General features: G+C 38.2%; 1 protein-coding gene across 1 annotated transcript in view; it reads left to right on the top strand.

Annotated features, from left to right (window-relative positions):
* The window catches only part of DCC (DCC netrin 1 receptor), a gene marked incomplete at both ends in the record, with an annotated part of 936,944 nt that overhangs the window by 704,650 nt on the left and 208,132 nt on the right, over positions 1–24,162 (top strand). Inside the window, 3 exons of the mRNA XM_081097320.1 lie at positions 5,411–5,559; positions 7,421–7,559; positions 12,538–12,587. Of these exons, the coding sequence (XP_080953446.1) occupies positions 5,411–5,559; positions 7,421–7,559; positions 12,538–12,587 (338 nt within the window). The remainder of the gene's footprint in view (positions 1–5,410; positions 5,560–7,420; positions 7,560–12,537; positions 12,588–24,162) is intronic.

Below are 24,162 nucleotides of genomic sequence, written 5' to 3' on the forward strand. Positions count from 1 at the left end.
AGCATTTAATAGTTTATGTGAAGAAATAGTCTTGGTTCTAGCCATGAATGCTGTGGGGAAGAATATCTCACAGGCAGGCAGTGTTTGGGTCTGGATAAAATAAATAATTATGTAGATGATAAAAATATGATTTGATGGTGATTCTTTGATGTTTTGATGTTTATATTTACTCAGAACAGCATAGGTTATTATATTTTCATTTTATTTTATAACAGAAGGTTAAAGTAGGAAATAATTTAGTAGTAAAAGGCAGTCTTTTCTCAGAGAAAGATAATTACAAACATTGGAGCAGCCAATAGAATGTTATCATGTGGATGGAAACTGGTGAAAACCCATACAGTTGTTTGAAAGTATTTAAACTGAATGCCCTTTTTGAATTCTGATGTCTAAATTTTCTGCTTGAAATTCTAGAAACCTAGACACACTTCTTTCCTGATAGTATCTCATGACCAGAGAGAATATGTCAGTGGATTAAGAAGTGATCAGAGTAGGCACTACCAGTGTGAACTGGATCCAAATTATAGTACTTACTGCCTGGTTTTATCCCATCAGTGACTAAGCTACATGTGCACATAAAGAAATTACACCTTGTGCAGAGCGCACACAGGCTCCATGCACACGACAAACATGGGCGTACATACCAACTTCAGTTCTCACCAGGTGTCTTGAGGAAACACTATTTTCTGATCACTTGCAGTGACAATGCTGAATAAACCACATCAAATGAGTTAGACTACATAGTTTATTTTAGGCTTGTGATTTACGGTAACCTTTGGTAATTGTATGTAAAGTCGTTCACTTGGCACACATCTATTAAATACTGTCTGTATACCGAGCATTGTGCCTATCCCTGTGGAGAAGAGCATTTATCTTATTATTTGGGAAACTAGTGGAGGTTTTTGACCATTCTCTGAACCAAGAGCCAAGACCCTAGCAGCCATGGCTGGGCTCAGCAGGGAGGAAGTTGGCCTCATGTTTGTTCTTGTGGGGTTGCTCCTTGAGCTGTCGATGTCCCTGTGGTCTCTTCTTCCCACAAGGCCTGATGGAAGTGGTTGTGAGGTTGGCCTGTCTGACCCCCCATGCCCCCAACAAGTCCTAGTTTAGCAGGCTGTGCATCCCCGGCTCCTACCCTGCCAGGCAACCCTCTCAGCTCGTTCTTCCAGATTCTCAGATGTCTTGTTCTGCAAAAGTTCAAATCAATTTGAATTATTTTCCATTACCCTCTTGTGCTCCAGTGAAGCAAATGAGCAGAATATCCTCAAATATCCTCCCCCCTTCCATACACTCACTTCTCTCCTAGTCCTCCTGGAAAAGCTTCTACCCTGGAAAACCTCCCTTGAATGTGTTACGTCACACAGAAGGAATGATGGCCTTGGCGTTTGGCCATTTTTAAACTTTAGTCTTCGTTCCCAGAATGAGCCATGTTAGTAGTAAGAATTGTGCTTTCATTTTATCCACAGGGTAGTAAGAAGGAACTCATCCAGTTAATACTTTCCTCGTCACTGCGCTGCGCAGATATGCTCTGTGAGCTTCCAAAATCCTCACGTTCACATGTGCCAGAGCAGGCCGCTCAGCCTCAGCTCTCCTCCTTTCCTCGGCATCTACCTTCCTTAGAAGAACAGTGGACTCCAAATCAGAAATGTTCCCTCATGAGCTGTTTGCTTTGTCTTTGTGAAATTATAGAGGCATCCAAATTGTTTAATTTTCATGTTGTTATTTCAAATATTGTACTTTCCAAATCCAGTTGAAAATGTCAGTGGGCAAGTTTTTAATTTGCTTCGGTTTGTTTTTCCCCATGAAGCAAAATGCCTCCATTATAATCTAAGTCTAATTGTATCACTATAAGCTTTGGCACAGGGAAGACTCCCTGTTGGTCAGTATTGTCTACCGAAGGCCCCTTTGTGGAAGAGGGGATTTTCCACAGACAAATGATCCCCTCCTGGAAGAATAGCAGCATGGGGTGCTCTCATACGATGTCTTTCAAAGTGCAACCGTTTGGGATCTAGAGGTCTACTTGTGGAAGAAAGGATGCATGAAAGAAGAACAGGGAACGCGATAATGAACCATGTAGAGATGGCTTAGAATAGGAGGCGTCTCTGTAGAGTCATGAGAGATATACATATGTATCTGTATATTTGAGTATACATATGCACATATGCATTTGTGTATATACATATATACACAGTCATATGTTTCCTGATTGCTGAAAGGATCTAGAAGCAAGGACAGCCAAACAGCAATGAGCAGTCTAACTCCCTGACCTTTGTCTCAGATACCATTCCCTGAGAAAAGAACCAGAAATCTTTTGGAGAAATGTGATTCCAGAGCTGGGGCAGGATCAAGATGAACCTATAATATATTATGCTAGGAAGAAAGGAAGTGCTCCTGTGAAGGATGGGGCATGTCATAAGGACAGAAGATTAAAGGGGGCCCCACTGGCCAAATCTGGCACAATTCAAACACCCAAATAGTTAAGTGCCGGGGCTGACCAGCAGAGCCTGAGCAGCAGATGAGTAGATTACTCTGACATATGTTTCTGTGAAAGAGAAGGCTAAGGGGCTTGTTTGGCTTTAGGAATCAAAACAGCCCCGATTGCCTGCCTCGTTAGCCTTTTATTGTAACAACAGCTTGAACTGAAATTAACCTCTAGATACAATCAACAGGGTAGGTATCCTTGATAAAGCTCATGCTTCTGCAAGGTCGGGTCTTAAAGACTAAACATAGAGATTCCAGCAAAACACCCGGGGGGTCAGACTTGTTTGGACAAGTCAAGGTAGGGGCTGCCACCTTCAGCAAGGTCCCCGACCTTTTGCAGAATCCTCCTTACAGACTTTCCAACCAAGTCCTGTACTTTCCCACAATTAAGAACAATAATGAATTGTAGACTATGATAAAGAAGGAACCCATGTCCCCATAACAACAATAGATACATAGAGAGAAATATGGGCTCTTGCTTATAATTGAATGCTGAGTGCCAAGTTGCTAATTCAGAAGAAGTGCTTGAATAGAAAAATAACCACCTTTGTAATCACCCTGGTAAAGGTTGATTCCATCAAGAACCATGAGTAGATGCTCACTCTAAGGGGAGCAGATAAAGAGCATGATATTTACCTGGTCCTGATGCTGATGTAGTCATCTCCCCACAGATTGCTTATTAGCTGGAAGTGATGGAGCAGGGGTCAGAGTCGGGGTGGGAGTGCAGGGTGGGCAGTAAATTCCACCTGGATAAACCTGACAGCACCTTGACCAGGTACCCAACATTTACATCCGAGTGACTAAGAGAGGTCTTGTGCCTCTGGAGGTGATGCCCTGAGAAGGACAGACATCTCTTCATGTTTCATTTCTGACTGGAATGCATAACCTAAATTTAACATGAAGAAACAAAGACAAACCCAAAATGAGAAACATTCTATTAATTAAAAAAAGACTATAGTCTTCAAACATAAAAATGGCTTAAGGATAAAGAAAGGCTCTGAAATTGTTTCAGCTTAAAACAGACTAAAGAGACTGGCTGAGGAAAGGTAGAGAAATGCTACATCATTGACAACATTGGGTCAGTTGGCACAATTGCAATACAAATGAAGATTAGATAAAAATATTGAATGAATGTGAAATGCACTGAAGTTAACTATAGTATTCATGTACACATTAGCTCTTAGGAAATATGCACTAAAATTTATAGGGGTAAAGAGCTGTGTACAGCTTAATCTGAATAGAGAGATATGGATATATATTCTTTCTACCTATCAAGAGATAATAAATAAATAGTCTCAATATGTATTTATATAGATTATAGGTAGCATTTATCACTATACATAAAATCTATATATAAAATAGGTGATAATGCAGTCAATAGATATATATAGAAAGGAAGACTACATGTGTCTAGTGAGATAGATAATGATAAAATATATAGAGCAAAGTGTTAACAATGGGTATATCTGGATAAAGGGAATGTGGGTGTTCTTTGTATTATTCATTGTTAAAATTGTCTGTAGGTTTACAATAATTTCTAAAGTTTTTAAGAAGTTCTTAACAGTCATTTGTAAAGGTGAAAAGAATGCAATTGTCAGTAATAATGGTTCTCAAGATCCGGCAACTGGTGGGAGAATATGTGAAAGTGACATAAAATATGTGTTTCTGACATGAATATATTTATTTCCCCCAAATGAATGTGTGAGCAGTAATACCTTAAGGCGGCTGGGTTTCATGGAACAAATTCTGAAAAATGATCCCGAGACACAGGTGCCTGGCAAATCTAAAAAGGTATTATTAGATATGTCAGCCACGTTTTCATATAATTTGCTATGGAAGTTCAAACTCGCAGGACTGTAGTATGGGCCTTTAATGTATAGCTGTCCAAAGCTAGGTGGTGCCCAAGAACATACAGGGCGTGTTAAGTTCACATAGTTACACTGGCAGTGCCAAGACTTTATTTATTTTACATTGTCATAGCATGGCTATTTTCCATTTACCATTCACAAACCATACATATTTAGGTATATTTGCACAAATAAAAAAAAATAGGCACAATTCAAAATTTGCAAAGCTGGAATCTGAAGGATTTTCTTAACGCATTTTGTACCCAGACCTGATCTTATGCTAGACTATGGATAGTCTTTAATAATTCTAGTTGGTGTGAATATCATATATTTGCTGAAAATACATGATTTGATAATAGGGTACTACCACAGACTCTAGTAGGGAGCTTACATAAAGCTCTGCATACCCACCATGTTAGCTTTCTAACATTTGAAAATTTCTGGATCTGAAAATACATCCGGACACAGTGTTTGCTGAAGTAAATGTAGACCTGTGCTGTCTAGCTACTCTAATGCGGAAGTTACTTATCCTTGATTGAGTTAACAGTTATGAGAGAAAATGGAATACTAGAAAATAAAATGGAAAATTAAATCCTGCAATTAATACAAAGGAGCCAGAATTGGGCAAGACCTTAAAATGCTGACTAAAGACAGTGAGTGTGGTCAATTATCCATAGCCGTGCTGTCTATTGGAGTGAACCAAGATGTCCAGATATTCTCATGGTAGTTTCTTTTTTCCCTCCGCAGTTATTAGCAAGACACAGGCAAAGCCACGCTGACACAGTGGAACTTTCTCCACACTATGAATTTCGATTAAGAATCCCACCTTTTCCTCCTATTATCCTTGACCAGTTTCTTCAACTGTAAAATGAAATAAATGTAGATGCATATCAGTCCTCTTCTGAATATGAAAATGAGAAATAACTCCAAAATGTTACTACTGTGTCTTTAATGGTTTTATATCCGTATTCTGTATGGTTTTAAAGACACTACATGCTGCTATAGTTTCCTCAAACTGTAAAAGATGTCGTTCCGATTGCTTGGAGAAAGAGAACCCTCTTGTACTAATCCATTTCTCTTGTACACAGTGCAAGTTCCAGGGCCAGTAGAAAACCTGCAAGCTGTATCTACCTCACCTACCTCAATTCTCATTACCTGGGAACCCCCTGCCTATGCAAATGGCCCCGTTCAAGGTTACAGATTGTTCTGCACTGAGGTGTCCACCGGGAAGGAACAGGTAGGTGAGGGAATGGGTCCCACTGCTGCCACCTGTTGGTTTGGCTCTAGGGCTGGAGAAATAGACGCTTGTAAGCTCCCAATGTCTAGTCCAGTGTCCGGCATATTAATTGGATAGCTGAACAGTTTTAAAGTACCTGTCACTTGAAATGTTACGCAATTTAATTGAATTCTGGTGCTAAGAGAGGCCAATGGGTAATGAGAGGGATCAGAAAGGATACCTATGTTTTGTGTGAGTAGATAGGTGCCCAGGCCAGTGTAACCACATTTGTATTAACCCATCTGGTCCCAGGAAGCATTTGTATTTTCAGTCCTTAACCTAAGAGAGGATTTCTCTTACTGTCAATGATATCACCCAAGTTTCTGTTTTCATTCTTATCTATTTGATGGTATATCTGTCTTCTTCCCATATCAGACTGTCACCTGTCACTTTTTTTTTCCCAGTCTACCTTACTCAGAAGGCTACCTGCCTCCTTCTTACATTTCCCCCCAATCTGTCGTTAGTACAGACACCTGAAAATAGGCCAATTGGATTTCAGATAAAGTAAGAGGACTGAGTCTTAGGGAGACTCAGCAGTTCTCCTTTGTGACTGTATATGTTGTTGTAAATCATCACCCAAGAATATTTTTCCATTGATTTTTAGAGAGAGTGAAAGGGAGAGAGAGAGAGAGAAAGAGAGACAGAGAAAATTTATGTGAGAGACACATTGGTTGGTTGGCTCCAACCAGGGCTGGGGAACCTGCAACCGAGGTACATGCCCTTGACCAGAATCAAACCTAGGACCCTTCAGTCCGCAGGCTGATGCTCTATCCACTGAGCTGAACTGGCTAAGACTCATGACTATTGAGATGTTTGCTTCCAGATTCTCAGCTTCATGTGGGAGAAGTTGTATAGGCAAGTATGTAGTTAACTGGGAAAGACAGAGAGGTGACCTTGGGACAGCCTAGTTCTGAGGTCGTTGTGACGTTTCCGAAGCCTACTGTGGTCTTCATGCTCCCCCATAAACTGTGTGATAAAGGTTTTTTCATTTAAAAACCTGTTTTGCAGCAGTTTTATTCAGAAATAGTTCTAATTCCCAAGTCATGTTGTAAAATAAGAATCACTAGGAGTTCCTCCTATGTAATCATTCATTCCACTTTCTGTGCTTGCCCTTTAGCTCTTAGTTTCATCTTCCTATTCTATCCACTTTTCTACATATTTTAGCTCTTCAATAATGCATATCACCAATCCATTTAAATAAATCCCAAAATGATGTTACCCAAGATAGATGTGAGTGAGAGGATCCTAGCGGAGAGCTAAATTATGGGTCTTCTGGAGCAAACTGGCTCTGATTGCTCAGTGACCTTGACCTTCAGCACCTCATTTCTGCAGCTATGAAGGGCTGACAGCAGCACCCAGCCTACCTCACAGCATTCAGGCAGATACAAACGGTGGCAAACTCTCTGTCAGTTTCAAGAGACATGAGCCTGTTTCCGCTAGGGAAGAAGGAAGTCTACTGTTTCCTGGGGAGCTATCCACTTAGGGTGCAGGAGCAGCGCTCTGTTCCCCTGAATTTAATAGCTGCCTCCTGCCTGTCAGGGTCTCAGTGTGGTCTCTCTATTCAGTGCGTTAGGTGGCGTTAAACAGATTGGAACATAATGACTGTAGAAACAGCACGGTGCTGTTTTAACCAGGAGTCTGCAGAGAGGCCTGGGTTTCAGTGGGGGAGTGAATGTCACAAGCGGATTTTACAACAGTTCATTCTAAGGCCGGAGTGTAGTTTTGAGACTGGGAGTCTAATATCCAATTTCCTGACTAAACAGAATGGCTGCCATTTCGGCTTCCATGTGCCTCCTGAATGACAGTTGTTTTATGTCTCCAGAATATAGAGGTTGATGGACTGTCTTATAAGCTGGAAGGCCTGAAAAAATTCACGGAATACAGTCTTCGATTCCTAGCTTATAATCGCTATGGGCCCGGAGTCTCGACTGACGACGTAACGGTGGTTACGCTTTCTGATGGTAAGTTACAGCCAGTAACACTTGACTCACATATTTGTCATGTCACTTTTTTATGTCACTATTTTATGTCATATTTACACATATTTTATGTCACTTTCACACTAGAATCAAATAATATGGTGTCTAAGTCAGAGATTTCATTTTCAGCGTTTCCCAACTAAAACTTGATGGCATATGTTAGCATACATTAGAATTTTAGCTACTTCACTCAAACTTTTACAGTCAAATTTAAACTTTCATAAGTCAGGATGGCCTCGTAGGTGATCTTCGAGTGTGACTACTGCCTAGGAGCTCAAAATGATTTTTTTGCACTTTTCTTTATTTCTTTTACCACAAATACATGTGTACATGTATTTGCACTATCTACATTGGCATGTTGCTTTTATTTCTCATTCTTAAAAAAGGTAGATTAAAAATTTAAATGATGGACAATTCTACATATTCACCTTCATTTGAAAGTATAGCATAAGGATTTAGGCCAAATAATCCAACATTGAAGGTATTACAGCTGAATATAAAATATATACATTTAATTGTCCCGTGCTAACAAATGAAAGATTACACATACCTTTTTAAATGTCATAAAAGAGAGAAAGAAGACTTCATAAAGAGGATAGACTACACAAAAAGTTGCAGAGGAAAATGTTAGTATAAGAAATGGATAAAAATGAAATGGGAAATTTAATAAAAAGTCAAAATAAAGTACAGATGAGGATAGAATGTGGGATCAGTGAAAATTCGGGCAGGTGTAGAAATGCAAAGATGTGAACTCCATGAATATTAAAAAGGCAACAAACTATTTCTTTTCAGCACTGGTTTCCATGTTGGTGTGTGTAATTCTATAAATTATTAATCTTTGAATTTAAAAAAATGACTTTAGCTTGTGATTCCTTAACCAATCCACCATTCTTTAATCTGGGAAAGTATCTGGGCCTATATTTCACACAATATCAGAGGGATGAGGAAGGGCATCCATGCTATTAAGGGTAGTGCAACAATGACACGTGAGTAAACCTCATTTGCAATTTCAATTTTAAAAAATGTTCTATGTGTGACACCTCTTCATTTTTAATGTAATTCTTATGCCCATCCAACTGATTCTGTTATTGAAGACAGGACAGAATATTTGTTGGCAGAATAAATTACTTCACAACTTATAATTATAAAAATAAAAGAAAAACAAATGAAAATGAATATTTTGCATAATTTATGTAGATTTCATTCACACTCTGAACTGTAAGACTGTGGCCTTATTTTCCACTTAGGTTTTAAATGTCATAGTAAGAAAGATAGATTATTACTCATTAGTCTAAGAATTATCACTTAGAAATGTTAATGATAATGGAAATGTAGAAATTTAGGAGTTAGAAAATGCCTGTCACTATATCAAAGGATTTCATGATCCTTACCCAACAAGCATCACTGTACAAGGGACCCCAATTTTTCTCTATCAGATACATTTGATAAGAGAAAACTGGAACTTCATGACCCTCTTGACGCGGACTCCCTGAACATGTCCGCATTCATCTATACAGTCAAGTCATGTTTCCAACAAAAAACCCGGCACTCTTGGCTTCCATTCCCTACCACCCAGCCCCCTTCTCTCCACTTCAGCATGATGTCTTCTCCTCTACTGAAGCTGTGCATGGTGAGTTCATGCACCATATAGATATGTACTTAATCACATTTAATAGTCACCTGCTTCCCAGCGCCAGGCAAGCTCATTTCTCCTTGACTAAAAGGGAGATGTGAAAATTAAATGGGCTAATCCATGTAAACACCTAAAAAGATGAGCATGACATACATCTAAGTATTTACTAAATGTAATCTATGCCAATGTGTGTGTCCCTTTCTCAATTAATAACAAAAATTACTATAGAACAAATTCTCTACTTTCTTTCCTGACTAAGGCATGAATAGCCAGTGTGCTATCAATGGACAGTAAGAGATATTTATATCACAAAAAAATAGAAAAAATACATCAATACCATTATTATAAACCCACTTTTAAGACTTTGTGGCTTTCAATTCCCAGTACAGAAAATAATATTGATATTTATCAAGTGTGGTATTAAAAAAGAAGTGCAAATAGGTATCCGTTCTCTTATTAATTTTTGGCTTCCTGGAAATACTATTTTGAAACTTACATTAAAATGACAGTTGAAGGTTACATATCAACTAACCGGTACCTAGAACAAAATGTGTGGTAATTTTAAGTAAATTTCTCCTTACTCCAAAATTCATTCACCTATCATAAATCCATCTAGTGTTACTGAAATTATATTTTGAAACTAATTGTGAAAAAGTGGGTGTAACATGATTAGTATATGACATGTAAATATTACCATATCATGTGGAATGTAATATTAACCAATGTCACCCCGATATATTTAATGAAATAAAAATAAAAACACAATACACCTACCAAATGGCTAAAATTTTAAAAATTGAAAATACCCAATGTTGGTAAAGATATAAAGCACCTGGAACTTTGCTACATTCTTAGTAGGAGTGTAAATTAGTACAACCACTTTGGTAAAGTTTATATCTATCGAAGCTTAGCATATGTTTCACCCCCCATTGGGGTTTGCACTTTTGCCAGTATTTCTACTCTTTGGTATATAATGAAGGAAATGAGTGCAATTGTCCATCTAAAGACATGTGCAAGAATATCAAGCAGATTTAGTCTTATAGCCTCAAACTGGGCATGGTCCAAATATTACTTGTCAGTAGAGTAGAAAAATGTAAAACGGAATGGTCATATACTATATTGTAATACTATGGAGTAATAAAAAATAACAACAGCCCTAGCCAGTTTGCTCAGTGGATAGAGCAATGGCCTGTGGATCGAAGGGTCCTGGGTTTGATTCCAGTCAAGGTTATGTGCATTGATTGCAGGCTCCTTCCCACCCGGGCCCTGGTCAGGGCTCCTGCAGGAGGCAAACAATGGATGCAGTTCTCTCACACCGATATTTCTCTCTGTTTCTCCTTCTCTCTTCCACTCTCTCTAAAAATCAATGGAAAAGTATCCTCGGATGAGGATTTAAAATAAAAAATAAATAACAACAGACAACAGAAACAAAAACTATTGCTCCATGCAGCAACATGAAAGAAATGGATAATGAGCAAAAGATGCAGCCTGGATAAATAACAACTCTGATTTCATTTTTAGTGAGCTCCACAGCGAGCTAAACTAATGATGGAAGTAGAAGTCAGAACAGCGGCCTGACTGGGAAGAGGTGCCAGGGAGCCTTCCAGGGGACTATAAGTGCTCTGTTCTTGATCTCAGTGGTGGTTAAATGGAAACACACAGACAACCTTACCAAGTCATACATTCAAGACTTGTGCATTTTACTAGACATATGCTATAACTTCATCAAGTAATTGCAAGACAAAAGCTGGTTGTGAAACCCTGAATATGAAAAAGATTTTTAACTACCTTACAACTTTTCTCCAACACCTGTTGGCTGAGTGTGCCTGATGTGCTGGGCTCCTGTTGATACTGGGGATGTAGTAGCAAAAGGGACAAAAATTCTGGTCCCTGTGGGGTTAATATTCTATATTTGATAAGAAAACTATCATATGAATGGAAACAAATTAATAACATCTATTTTTAATTATGAAATATATTTTAAAAATACTTGTTGGTGTAATTCATGAAAAACAAGTGTCCAGTGAACAATTTATCACAAGCTACATTAGCTATAGCTTTTATCAAACACTAACACAAGTTCAAAATTAAAACAAAATAAGTGGTTACAATTCCCATCCTATCCAGAAAGGCCCAGGAGCTAAGATTTAAGTAAGTACTCATGTGTTTATTTAATCATTGAGTTACTTATTAGATGTCAGATTAGAGGATATAATAATAATACATATATCATACCATTATGCTGATTATATTTCAGAAGCTAAATTCAGAGTATAGCATAATTAAATTTTGGGTAAAACATAAGTAACCTAGTAAAACATAGATATTGTTCATGTTTAAGTAAGAGGGAGCATGACAAAAAATTATTGAAAATGCTAAGAGCATTTCTTCCCCATGAAATTCACCTATTCATCCTGAAGAAGGAGAGGTACTCCTCATTTTACAGATCAATCCATATTAAACATTTATTGACTGCTACTTCTATTGTGGGCCAGAGAGCTTTATTTTTTTATGATTCACCTAAGACATATAGAATAGTGGCTGACACAGAACAGCCGTTCAGGGAATGGTTGTCTTTGAACTCCTCACATGCTGGAATGTTTGCTTTTTTGATATAGTAAATATTCATGCTAAGTGTTGTGGAGGAAACTGTATATATTCTTCCTTATTTCATGAATGGGGCAATCAAAGTGCCGGCAAGAGAAAGAAAATTCCTAGAAGATCCACAAAGAATAATAAACGGCTCCTTTGTTAATAGAATGGACTCACCAGATGCCATTTGGTAACCTGCCTCTGTGACAGAGGGGTTTAATCACGTTCAGCTGAAAAAAAATGGGGGGGGGTTGTATTTCTTCTTTTCACCTTTTAAGAGATAATAAAAGTTGTATTAAAGGGATTGAGCAACACAAGTGGTCATTAGAATGACACATTTCATCCTAAAACCATGCAGATGCTGAAATGCACAGCATCTTAAGCCTTTAAAACCCCTCCAGGAAACCTCCTGTGTGTTTTTATTGGTTTCCTGGGAAGGTTATTGCCAGAAAGCTGTAATTAAATGTCAGTGTTTGGCATCACGGCAGGTGCTCTCTTGCCTAATAGTGTTTGGGGCTCCCTAGATGGATAACTGGCCCACCAAGTGAGTAGAAATAAGCAAATGCAGGTGTGTTGTTGTTTTTTAGATCTCTCCAGGAAAATTTGAAAGTGCCACCTGGATCTACCTAGCTGCTTGTCAGGATGAACTGTGTGAAAAAGACCCCTTTCTGAGTGATACAGCTTCTCTTTCCTGACGCTGGCAGTAACCATCTCACCTTGTTTTGTTCCTTTCAGTGCCAAGTGCCCCACCTCAGAACGTCTCGCTGGAAGTGGTGAATTCGAGGGTGAGTTGTTGAAATGTTCACTGTTTTGTTACCTGTGGACACGTGACCTTTGCTCACTCACCCACGTGCAAGGTGAATGGTGTGCCCACGTAAAGAAATGTCCAGAAGGGTGTCATTGTTCCTGCATCTTCTTAGACCACACGAATTCATTATAAGGAGAATGTGTTTACTTTTACACTTAATTTTATAGGTGTTATAAAAATAAAAGGCTATTCCCCCCAGGAAGAAAAAGTTCTATTTACTGATACTCCCCAGTATAGGACATCATATGCAAGCTGGAACACTTGAATATAGGAATGAATGAGACAATTGAAAGAGAGGGATAAAGCAAGGCTCTGTTTGCTGAAAGATGAATTAGAATTGAATGCTCCATCGCCATCTCAATGCTTCCCTTATGTCTATAGACAGTGATGGCATTTGTGAGGTCCAAAAAGGTTGTATTTATGAAGCAACATCACCCAGTGGCCAATGTTTCCTGACCTGGGAAGTGGATATAAATTTCGAAAGGATTTAAGTTAGGCTAGTTATAGCTGAAAAAAGAACCTATTGCCAAACTTTAGTTTTCTAGAAACATCTTATTTCAGGTGTGTCTCAGGGTTGGAAATCAGTCCGAACCCTATAGAAGGGAGAAGCAAACAAGGATCGGTCAGGCTTGACCCTGTGGTGACCTGCTGCGTGCGCTCTGGTTGTGTTCACTGCCCCTGGCCTTAGAGCGGGATTGACCTCACTGGTCTCTGAGCTCTGGACACAGCAGGGGAATTCTGTGGGTCTTTGAGACACTCATACTCGCATGTTTAATCCTGGCTTTCCCTTGTAGTATCTGTATGAGATCTTAGAAAACTTTCCAAACTCATCAAATGTCAGTTTCTCTATTCATGTAGTATGGGTAGCAATGCCTTCCTTGTTGGTTTATCATGAGGAAATAGTAGCATAACATATACAATAGGCCAACTTAATGTCAATAGCGACTACTTCAATCATTGTACAAATCTTTGCCATATTTTGCAAAAATCGCTGATGCAGCCATATTTTGGTGACTTTGGCCAGATTTTCCTCTCTCGTATGAATTTAATTTTTGGAGCTCATGAAATGTCTCTAAAATTGTTAGCCTCTTATATTTTTAGGTAGCGTATTGGATAAGAAGTAGTGAGATAAATTTAAAATTAGAAGGGATGAAAATAAATGAATTTAGGGAGAGAAAATAAGCTAAAGGAAAATAACCAGGAAAAAACATCACCCTAACAAAGACATTGTTTGCAGCAACAATAAATGTTTTACAGATGCACCACTAGGATTAAGAGATTGCCAAAGTAAAGTCAAAAAGATTTCTACAATTATTATAGGTTGTTATTGAATGAAATTTGGAAAGCATATTGTAATTCCTCTTTTTTGAATGACTCATTTTTATTAGCATTTTAATCCACCTCATATCTTTCTTCCAGGGCACAACATAGAAATTGATATAAAGCTATTTCATATGTGCGCTTGTATCCCTTAAAAGTCTATTCAACTATGGGTGAATATCTTGTTATGAAATGTGAATGAGGCATTATTGAGTGACCCTGGATGATGACTGTATTTGAATATGGATTTATTACTTTCCTGAACAGGGAATTCCTAGATTGTAAAACTGATTTTTTCCTATCTATCATCTATCTACCTAACTACCTACCTACCTACCTACCTACACACACACACACACACACACACACAAATGTCACAGCCCATACTCTTCTATAATATGTGATGGAAACACTCCTGCTTCCATCCTCTTGTAATTACCTGGGAACATTGCACTGCTAGGAAATGTAACTTGCTTGGAGCTTTGCAGAGAGAATACAGTTGGCCAGATGCTGGAATGCCTCTTCCTTTCCTCTCGCGCCTTCTGTGATCTTATTTCCGAGCTTTTGAGGAATTATAAATTATTTTCTTGGATTGTTGCCTAGAGAAAAGAAACTGGATGATCTAAACTCTCTTTTATCATTCCCAATATCTTGATGCAGAGAAAGATAAAAACAACATTCTATTTTGATAGTCATCTTTTGTTTGAAACAACAGTTCTCAAATGTACTAATATATACTCTTGACCATTTCAAGGAACATGATTTATTTAAAAAGAAACATTGTTGAATGAGTATTGTATTCTTTTAGACTAATAGAATTATGACTTTTAGGTTATTCTTTTCACTTAGGATTTTTATGTTATATAAAAGGAACAGACCGATTTTAAAATCTGCGGTTATATTTATATGGTAAATCTATATCAAATTTGCAGTTATATGCCCTAGCCAGTTTGGCTCAGTGTATAGAGCAGTGGTTTTCAACCTTCTGGCCCTTTAAATACAGTTCCTCATGTTGTGGTGACCCCCCAACCATAAAATTATTTTCGTTGCTACTTCATAACTGTAATGTTGCTACTGTTATGAATCGTAATGTAAATATCTGATATGCAGGATGGTCTTAGGCAACCCCTGTGAAAGGTTCATTCAACCGCCAAAGGGGTTGGGACCCACAGGTTGAGAACCGCTGGTATAGAGCATGATCCTGTGGACTGAAGGGTCCCAGGTTTGATTCCAATCAAGGACACATGCCCAGGTTGCGAACTCAATCCCCAGTAGGGGACATGCAGGAGGCAGCCAATCAATGATTCTCTCTCATCATTGATGTTTCTATCTCTCTCTCCCTCTCTCTTCCTCTCTAAAATCAATAAAAGTATACTTTTAAAAATTGCAGTTATAAAACATAATTGACCATTTTATAGATAAGCAATGAGGAAATTTGGTGGTGCTAATATTTTTGCACACAGATAGCTAGAACTGAAAAGTCACATTTATAGCAGGAGGTGGGGGAAGAACACATATGTAATACCCTTTGTAATACTTTAAGCAATAAAAAAAAAAGAAAAGAAAAGTCACATTTATAGTTACTTGCTACTGTTATGGCCACCTATAAGCCAGTTGAACCAAGAAATTATGATCCAGGGTATGTGAACAGAGAGTATCTTATGCATTTAGGAAAAAGAACCAAAGGAAATTTTGGTGCTCTTGTTCTTGAAAAGGGAGTGTAGTGGGTACCTTATAAAGCTGTAACCACAGGTAAAACTAGATCCCTTTCTGCAGGGTAAATGTGAACACAAACTTGGTTTTGAAGGAAGGACTTGAACTATAGATACTAGTTTAGATAATATAAGATGGTTATTTTTTGCACTAAAATTCTGCTTACAACAACAAATATTTTTATAAGAAAAAAAATAATGTTTTACAGTATAGACTTTAAAATGTGATTGTTTTATTAAGAAAAATTTTTATGGCCCGGCTGGCATAGCTCAGTGGTTGAATGTCAGCCTATGAACTAGGAGGTCACAGTTCGAATCCCTGTCAGGTCATATGCCCAGGTTGTGGGCTCGATCCCCAGTGTGGGACATGCAGGAAGCAGCCTATCAATGATTCTCTCTCACACTGTTATATATAATGGTAGGTAATATATATCATATACACTATATCTATCTATGTCTGTATCTGCATATGTCTAATGCTAAAGCCATGAATAGGCTTTGCCTCTATGGAGCTCACAGTTTAGTAGGAAAACATGTGAGAAAATTTATGTTTTATCTATTCATACTTAACCTATTCCAACCCTTCAAAGTTGACATTATATCCTCATTGATAAAATGAGAGAGTTGAAGAGGTCACCTCTGAAATCTCTCTTGGCTCCAAACACCAGTAGCTGTATTTCCACCTTCTAGCTTCTCAATCATTTTATCTTTACAGAATTGGAGAAAATGGAACAAGCATATTAGCTAAAATATACCAATCTTCACTGACACGCTCAGATATTTATCAACTGAACACTATAGGGTGATTGTAAGGAATGAAAATATTAAACCCAAATTTAAACAACAACAAGAACACACACACACCGCTGGGCATGGATTATCACACAGGTGTAGATTTTTTAAGTGCAGAATACTGGATTCCTCTCCTTATGTCACACACACCTCTCTAGTGTTGAAACCCTTATCCTTGAGAATCAGAAGCATCTGTATGGAAGTCATCATGTTGCATTTCTGGAAGCTCTTTTACGACAATTAGATGGAGTGTGTGCCTCCTTCCTTGCAGCAGTAGATTTTGTGGCTGGTTTCTTCCTGCGTCTCAACGCATCTCACTCCCCTGTGTGTCAGCAGGACTTGGCATGCTTAAATAACTTGAAAATTAGTTTAGTGACCATACAATTCCCTTTACCCAGGCACTACCCAAAGGGAGAACTAAAACAGATATTCCAACTCCAGACACCAAACTGGTCATCTTGGCCCCAGATGTTTTAGCATATACTATTATATACATTTTTAACATTTCAGAGGGAATCTAAATGTTGTATCCAGGGGTAACTAACCTCGGAGGGCATGCTTCTGAAGATGGGGTGTGACAGGGTGGATTTAGTGCTGAGGCCTCTCTCTCCTGTCCTTGGGTGAGTGATACTTCCCCTTAACAGAAGTGATAGCCAGGTGAACAGCTGAGTGGGTCATTTGCATTTGACTCCATCTGGGATACCACTTGTTAGGTACTGAGAGCAAAAGTGTGAAAATGAAGAGAAGGAGAAAAGGGAGGAAGGGTAAACAAGGAGGCGATGTGAGTTAAGATGTTAATTTGCAGGCCCTCTGTGGTTTCCTGTCTGAAATTGGGGTTGTCTTCTCTTGGCTGTGCAGAGGGCACAGAATTCACATTGCTCCCTGCTGCATATAACCCCCCTGAAAACATTTCTGCACACAGGTGTTCTGGAACCTTCCTGTAAATGACCATCTTCCTGTTTTATCTTATTCAGAGGCATGGGCCTCAGATAGCTCTGGGGGAAAAACCATAATTTGATTTCTTTCTGAATCATCCTAAATCCTTTATAAAACACACTTTGGGACTGAGGTTTTTGGAACCAGAGCTCAGAGTCCTCCCGTCACAAATATAGTGAGTTTCTGAAATGGATTTAGTGCAGATAAAGAAGACACCTGGGAGACCTGAGATGATTGGTTCCATTTAACAATAACTTAGAAACTGGCATTTGCTTACTGATGGACAATTTAAATACGATAATGTTTATGCTCACAAACACTGGTATTTGTCCTCAATCAAAATACACAGAGATTTCTGTTTGAACACGGTGTCTGGAGCAGTTATCCATCAATTCAGTTCAAGGAGATGTAGATCTCTGATGTTTATTTTATTGATCCCTTCATTGATCCATTATGTGACTGTTCCTTGAGCATAGCTAATATCCAGGAAATTATGACTGAAACAGTTTTTGGGAGGGTGCAAAAATAGGAACATAATTATAAGGAAGGCAATGTTTTCTGATGGTTCTTACAGTGGAGTCTTCTGGTTTTGTCTAGAATTCTAGGATAAACTGAATATACATTTTTATATTATATTAAAATCCAGACTGCATGTAATAATTCATGAGACTCCCTCAAAAATAAAACTGTATTTAGTCTGTAATTAGGATAGAGCCATCTTAATATATATGCCTTTCTACTTACATTTATAAAAATTGATAACTATTTTATTGTGGTAAAATAAGATAACATGTATGTAAAAGTTACCATTTTGACCATTTTTAAATGTACAGTCCAGTGACATGAGTATATTCACATTGTTTTGTGGCAATCACCACTACCCATCTCCAGAACTTTGTATCTTCTCAAACTAAAATTTCCTGTCCTTCACTGTTGAGCCCATCCCCTCCCGTTCTCCTGGTCCTGGCAGCCACACCATTCTTTCTGCATTCTGACTGACTTTATAAAAGAGCGAGGAAACAGACTCATGGGGAAAAATTTTAATGCCTGTTCATTTGATCTTACTAGAGAAATTAAACACTTTTAACATTTTAGATCTTCACTCGCACAGGGAAATGAAGGATGCAATGAATCACAGTGGTCAAAACATAGGCAGATGCTCTAATTGGCTAGGAAGAAACACCTCACTTCCCATTAGTGATAGTGCTTTCAGAATACTTTTGTTCCAACATCTCCCATTTAGATTTTTTTAAAATCTACCAAAGCCAATTGTCATAGTTACTAACAAGCAACCAGAACTGCATGCATGGGCTTGTCCCCGAGTAACTCTGAAAATATGATCTGGGTGATTAGCCTCAGTTTCAGATCCCATCACAATTTAGACTAAGCTCCTCACCTAAAGTGATCTTTTGATTTTGTTTTTGAAAGTCACAATAAGTCAACAGTTCCCAACTTTTTTTTTCCCCAGTGAAAACACAATAAATGGATAAGGATAAACTATGAATGGGAAGGATCTTAGGATAGCAAGAAAAAGTTGGATAATAAATTTTTAAATAATATTAATGCATCATACCAAATACATTCCATAAATAAGTTGAATAAGGGAGTACTCTGGAAATTCAAAATATTTGTGTCACACTATCATGCATATTCTTAGAGGGGTTCTTCCTAAAGTCTCATGGTACTTTCCCAAGCAATGAAGTCCCCTATTAGAGACACCAAAGTCTGTGAGAAGTACTTGACTTAATTATGCCATACCCACATTATTTCTTTCTACAGAAGACTTTTACCCTAAATACTATCTTTAATATTTTTTTCAAACTTACTTAAGTCCATCATATATATTCCAAACAAGAACAAAGTGGTCCATAAATTGAGCAAGCTCCCCTCCCCAAATCGGATATTCTCACCTGAATTAATTTAAAACAGATATACAAATAGAGTTAAGTTAAAAAAGAGCGAGAGGGTAGAATAAATTAAATGAATGGAAAGCTAGAAGTGAATATAGTTATAGTCTTTGAAGTGCATAGCTGTAGACAAGGGACCTGAGAGTTACCTGTGCTATATAGTACAGCACCTGCATAAATGAGAGGCCTGAATAATTCTCCATGTCAATATGAACTTTTCCTAATGAAAATACGATTAGAGAAACACTTTCTGGACTGTTCTCATTTTCATATATCAAATACTTAAATACCTCATTTTTTGTTCTTTTGTGTTTTGAGGTTATTGTATTTTGCCCTTGCAAATTTATTATAGTCACAGCCTATTAGTATGTCTGTGTAAAGAATTTTGACGAAGAGAATGAAATATGTCATAGAATACCTTCTCTTTTGAGTTTGAGACCCATTTTAAATACCACCCTGTAATTTGTACTTCATCACACACATTTCCAATGGCTCCATTTCTGGTTGGTTCCGAAGGCAAAGCTCACTTTAGCCTTTCCATGAAGTTTAATGAGATTTCCCTCAAGTCATACATTTTTGAAAAGTGGGAAGTTGAATAATGGGCCTAAATTAAATGAACTTAGGTCTAGTTATAATGTCCCTGATTTTAATTTAGTTCATGGGAGTTTCCCTTATAGTTGGGATGCTTTATTAGTTAGAAGACATGAATAGGTTTAGCTCTGCCAATAAGTGAAAGCAGTTACTAACCATGTGATTTGTTTTCAAAGACGTGGAAACATTTGCCTAAAAGCAGAAAATGCAATTCGCTAATGTAGCTTAAAATGTTGCTTACATTTGAAAACAACTGTTAAAAATACAAATACTTCTTCATCTGAAAGATTAAGACATTAGCATGAGTTATTTCAATTAACATTCTTGACACATATTTAAGGAGCACTTAATAATAATAATAATAATAATGATAATGGCAATAGCTAACTTTTTCATTAGGTATTTTGTGTCTAGCAAATGTGAGAAGCAATTAAATCAGTATTTCATTTAATGCTTATAACAACCTTATAAGTATTCTTTATTACACTAATTGCTGGAAGACCAACCTTGAGCTGTGCTTATTGCTGAGAAAGCTGCATGATGGTGATCCAATGTCCTTCTTTCCAGAAGCTTACTTACAGTCAAGGACAGAGAGTAGACTGAGAAGCAAACAAAGAAATTAACAACTAACACAATAAAATGGTAAATTCTCTGAAGAGGATTAAGTCAAGCGCTAGAGAGGAACCTAGTTGAAATCACATTGTCAAGGAAAGGCCTTTTAAGGAGAGGACACTTGAGCTGAGACAGAAATATGAAAAGGGGCCAGGCTTGGGCACACTCAGGGGAATCATTTCAAGTAACGCTAACAAGTAGTGCAAAAGGCTGGAGAAGGAAACTGTGTACATGATTGTGAACCTGAAGTAAGAGCAATGTGAATGGGTTACCGAATGCTGGGTCAGAATCAGATCATGTGGGGCTTTAGGGAACGTGGTACAAATTGGGATTCATTCTGTGGATGATGAAAAGGGTTGTTTGTTTTTTGGTTTTTTTTAATATATTTTATTGATTTTTTACAGAGAGGAAGGGAGAGAGATAGAGAGTTAGAAACATCGATGAGAGAGAAACATCGATCAGTTGCCTCCGGCACATCTCCTACTAGGGATGTGCCCGCAACCCAGGTACATGCCCTTGACCGGAATCGAACCTGGGACCTTTCAGTCCGCAGGCCGACGCTCTATCCACTGAGCCCAACCGGTTTCGGCAGATGATGAAAAGGGTTTTTTAAAAAGGATTGGTCCCTCACCTTTTTAAAAGATCAAGTTGCTGTGAGGGAAATTATTGGGAATGGACAAAGGGCAAACAGGGAGAACCAATTAGGAGACAATGGAGTCTTCTGTATAAGATCATTTTAGCTGGATCCAGGAGTCAGAGCAGATGAATAAAAAGGTGGAAACAAGCATGGTATGTGTTGGATGTAGAGCCAATCAGATTGGCTAAAGGGTTGGTTATAAAGGGCAGGGAGAAGAATCAACAATACATATTAGATTTTTTTTGCTATAAAAAAATAGCTGACTGGATTGAGGATAGTTTAATGAGATGAGGATGAGTGGAGAAAAGAATGGTTTAATGGGAAAAATACATTATTTTTTTGTATTTTTAACTTAAGAAAATGACTAGAAATACAATGAGGAATGCCAACAATGTAGACAACTTGGTATGTGAGACTAGAGGTCTGATCACAGGCCATTCTGGGAGATGGAAATTTAGGACTCACTGTCAGATCAGGGACACCCAGACAGAGAATATAGTTAGAAATGAAATGGCTGAATCTCAGACACTGCCCATTTAAGAGATGCAAGAATTGTGGGAAAAACCAAGAGATGTGGTGTCCAGCCTTCACTGGAAAGAAAGGATGTGTCAGCCTTGGTAAGATGAGCAAAGGCAGAGAGAGTGGGTGCGGATGCAGTTATGTCAGGCAATTTGGAGCCGGGATGATGGAAAATATGAAAAATGGTCATCAGTCCTAGCAAGTCTGGCTCAGTAGACAGAGTGTTAGCCCTTGAACTGAAGGGTCCCAGGTTCAATTCCAGGCAAGGGCATGTACCTCGGTTGCAGGCACAATTCCCCGCCTCAATCAGGGTGCATGCAGGAGGCAAGCAGTCAATGTGTCCCTTTTACATATAATGTTTCTCTCCCCCTCCCTAGCACTCTCGCTAAAAACCAATGGAAAAATACCCTCGGGTAAGTATTAACAACAAAAAATTGGTCATTGTCAGAGAGCAAAGTCTTGGAGGATTTTTAGACAGGGAAAAAGATGAGAAATCGTTATTTCAGATTGTAGAAAAGAGATCACAATATATGTGAAGTCATGGTTGCCAAGCAGTGTGGTCCGACCATTTGAGATTTGTTGTCATGAAGTTAATGTGAAACTAGCCACCATAATTGTGTGTGTTTTTCTCTCTGTGTTTGGTTGCTTGGTTGCTGGGCTAAGTTAGGCAGAAAGTTGAGTTTTATTCTGTTTGGTCTTTGCCACGGACGAAAGGGTGGAGTGAGTTAAGAGGTTTTGCAAGGGAGTAACTGAAAAGAGGACCCATGGAACCTAAACTGTCTAAGGAAGAAAAGGAGGACAGAGGTTGGGTGGTGGATACAGTCAGCGGATTGTATAAATGACCTCCATTTTACCCAAAAGAACACTCAGGCTTAGAGAGTCTGGGTGATGTACTCCAGTGCCTCCGGGAGGAAGTGGAACCCGCAGGTTGGAACCCAAGCCTGGCCTGTTGGTCGTTTGGCCACATTGCTCCCTATGTTTAGGGCCATAGGAGGGAAGTGACACAAATAAGAATGTGCCCTGGCCGGTGTAGCTCAGTTGGCTGAGTGTCATGCACATACTGGTCTAGGGTTCTTTTCCTAGTCAGGGCACATGCCCCAGTTGCCAGCTCAGCACCCAGATCTATGTTTCTCTCTGATCAATTTCTCTCTCTTCCCTTCCTCTTCTCTCTAAAAAAAAATCAATTTTAAAACATTTTTGAAGAAGAATTCAGAATAAGCTTTGCCTTTAGGTGGTTTACGCTCTCAATGGGATTACTTTTCAGGCAGAAATAAGTTCTAGACCAGAAGCTAGGAGATGGACTAACTCACCAAGTGGACGTCAGAACTGTGTGAGGAAAACAGGGAGACGTGGGCGTAAGTCCTGAGAAAGGAGCGCTAAGAAGGAGATTTAAAAAAAACACATTTCCCTGACTTTCCAGTTTTTCTTGGTGTAAATCTACTTGGGAGATTCTGTCCCTCATAACTATGTATTTCTCCCCAAGAGCCTAACCAGCACATCAGAGGAGGTACAGTTTGTGAAGGGAGCAAAAGCTGACAGCTCAACAAGCTGTATTAATCAACAGTCTGGCATTTCCAAATAGAATTCTGGTTTTTCCTCAATTCCAAGTTCTGAAATGTATTTGTTAGGAAATGTTTGAATGGGGAGGGGGCATTGAGATCACAGGGAAGAGCATTTTATCTCAGCCCTCAAGGTTTGTTGGCAATGAAATAAAATCTCTCATTGTTTCAGCAGTTGTGTGGAACTATTAGGAAATGTAGGTTAGATTCAGAAAAAAGGCAAGTGAGAAAACTGGGCATACATTTTATTAGAAAACATGCTTAATTTAAATGATAAATAAAACTAAACTAAATGGACTTGAATTAGACAAGAAGTATAGAGCAGGTGTTGCCAGATAATAATAGAGCAACTGCCTGAGAGTATTATTTTAAGATATAGCTGCTTTAGAAACCAAACTAAATCTAATACAGTTTATCTCCCCTGAATTCATTTTAGTTTAATCTAATTAAAAGCCCACTAACATGAGGCAATCTGAATACTCTCAATAACACCAACATTAAAATCTTCTTGTTTTATTTCATATGTTGCTCTTCCACACAGAAAATGATAGCCCCAATTATTTTCCCAAAGCTGTTTGATCCATCACTTAGTCCACTGGAAAACTATGTGAAATTGACAGAATCTAAGAGTATCATCTTCATGTTTCTGAAACATAATGTAAAAAGTGCTCTACATTTTGAAAATAAAATCAAAAAGCATGTAATAGTAGGTTAAAAAGTATTGAAGAACAATTTAATATTTTCAGAAAATTGACTTAAGGTCATGTTACATATCTAATCTTAATGGAATTGGGAGAGCTTGTATCTTCTACAGATAATTTTGTTTCAAGGCAAATAATAAGAAATTTTGTGCTTCTGTTTGTTTGTTTGCTTTGTAGTAACTCAAGTTCCTCCTACCTAAACATTTCTCATCTTTCAGAAAAATCTACTGGACAGACCATGTTGTATGTTAGCTGAGAGGCAGTAA

This window comes from Myotis nattereri, assembly GCF_964212035.1.
Source record: "Myotis nattereri genome assembly, chromosome: 8".
Lineage (NCBI taxonomy): Eukaryota > Metazoa > Chordata > Mammalia > Chiroptera > Vespertilionidae > Myotis > Myotis nattereri.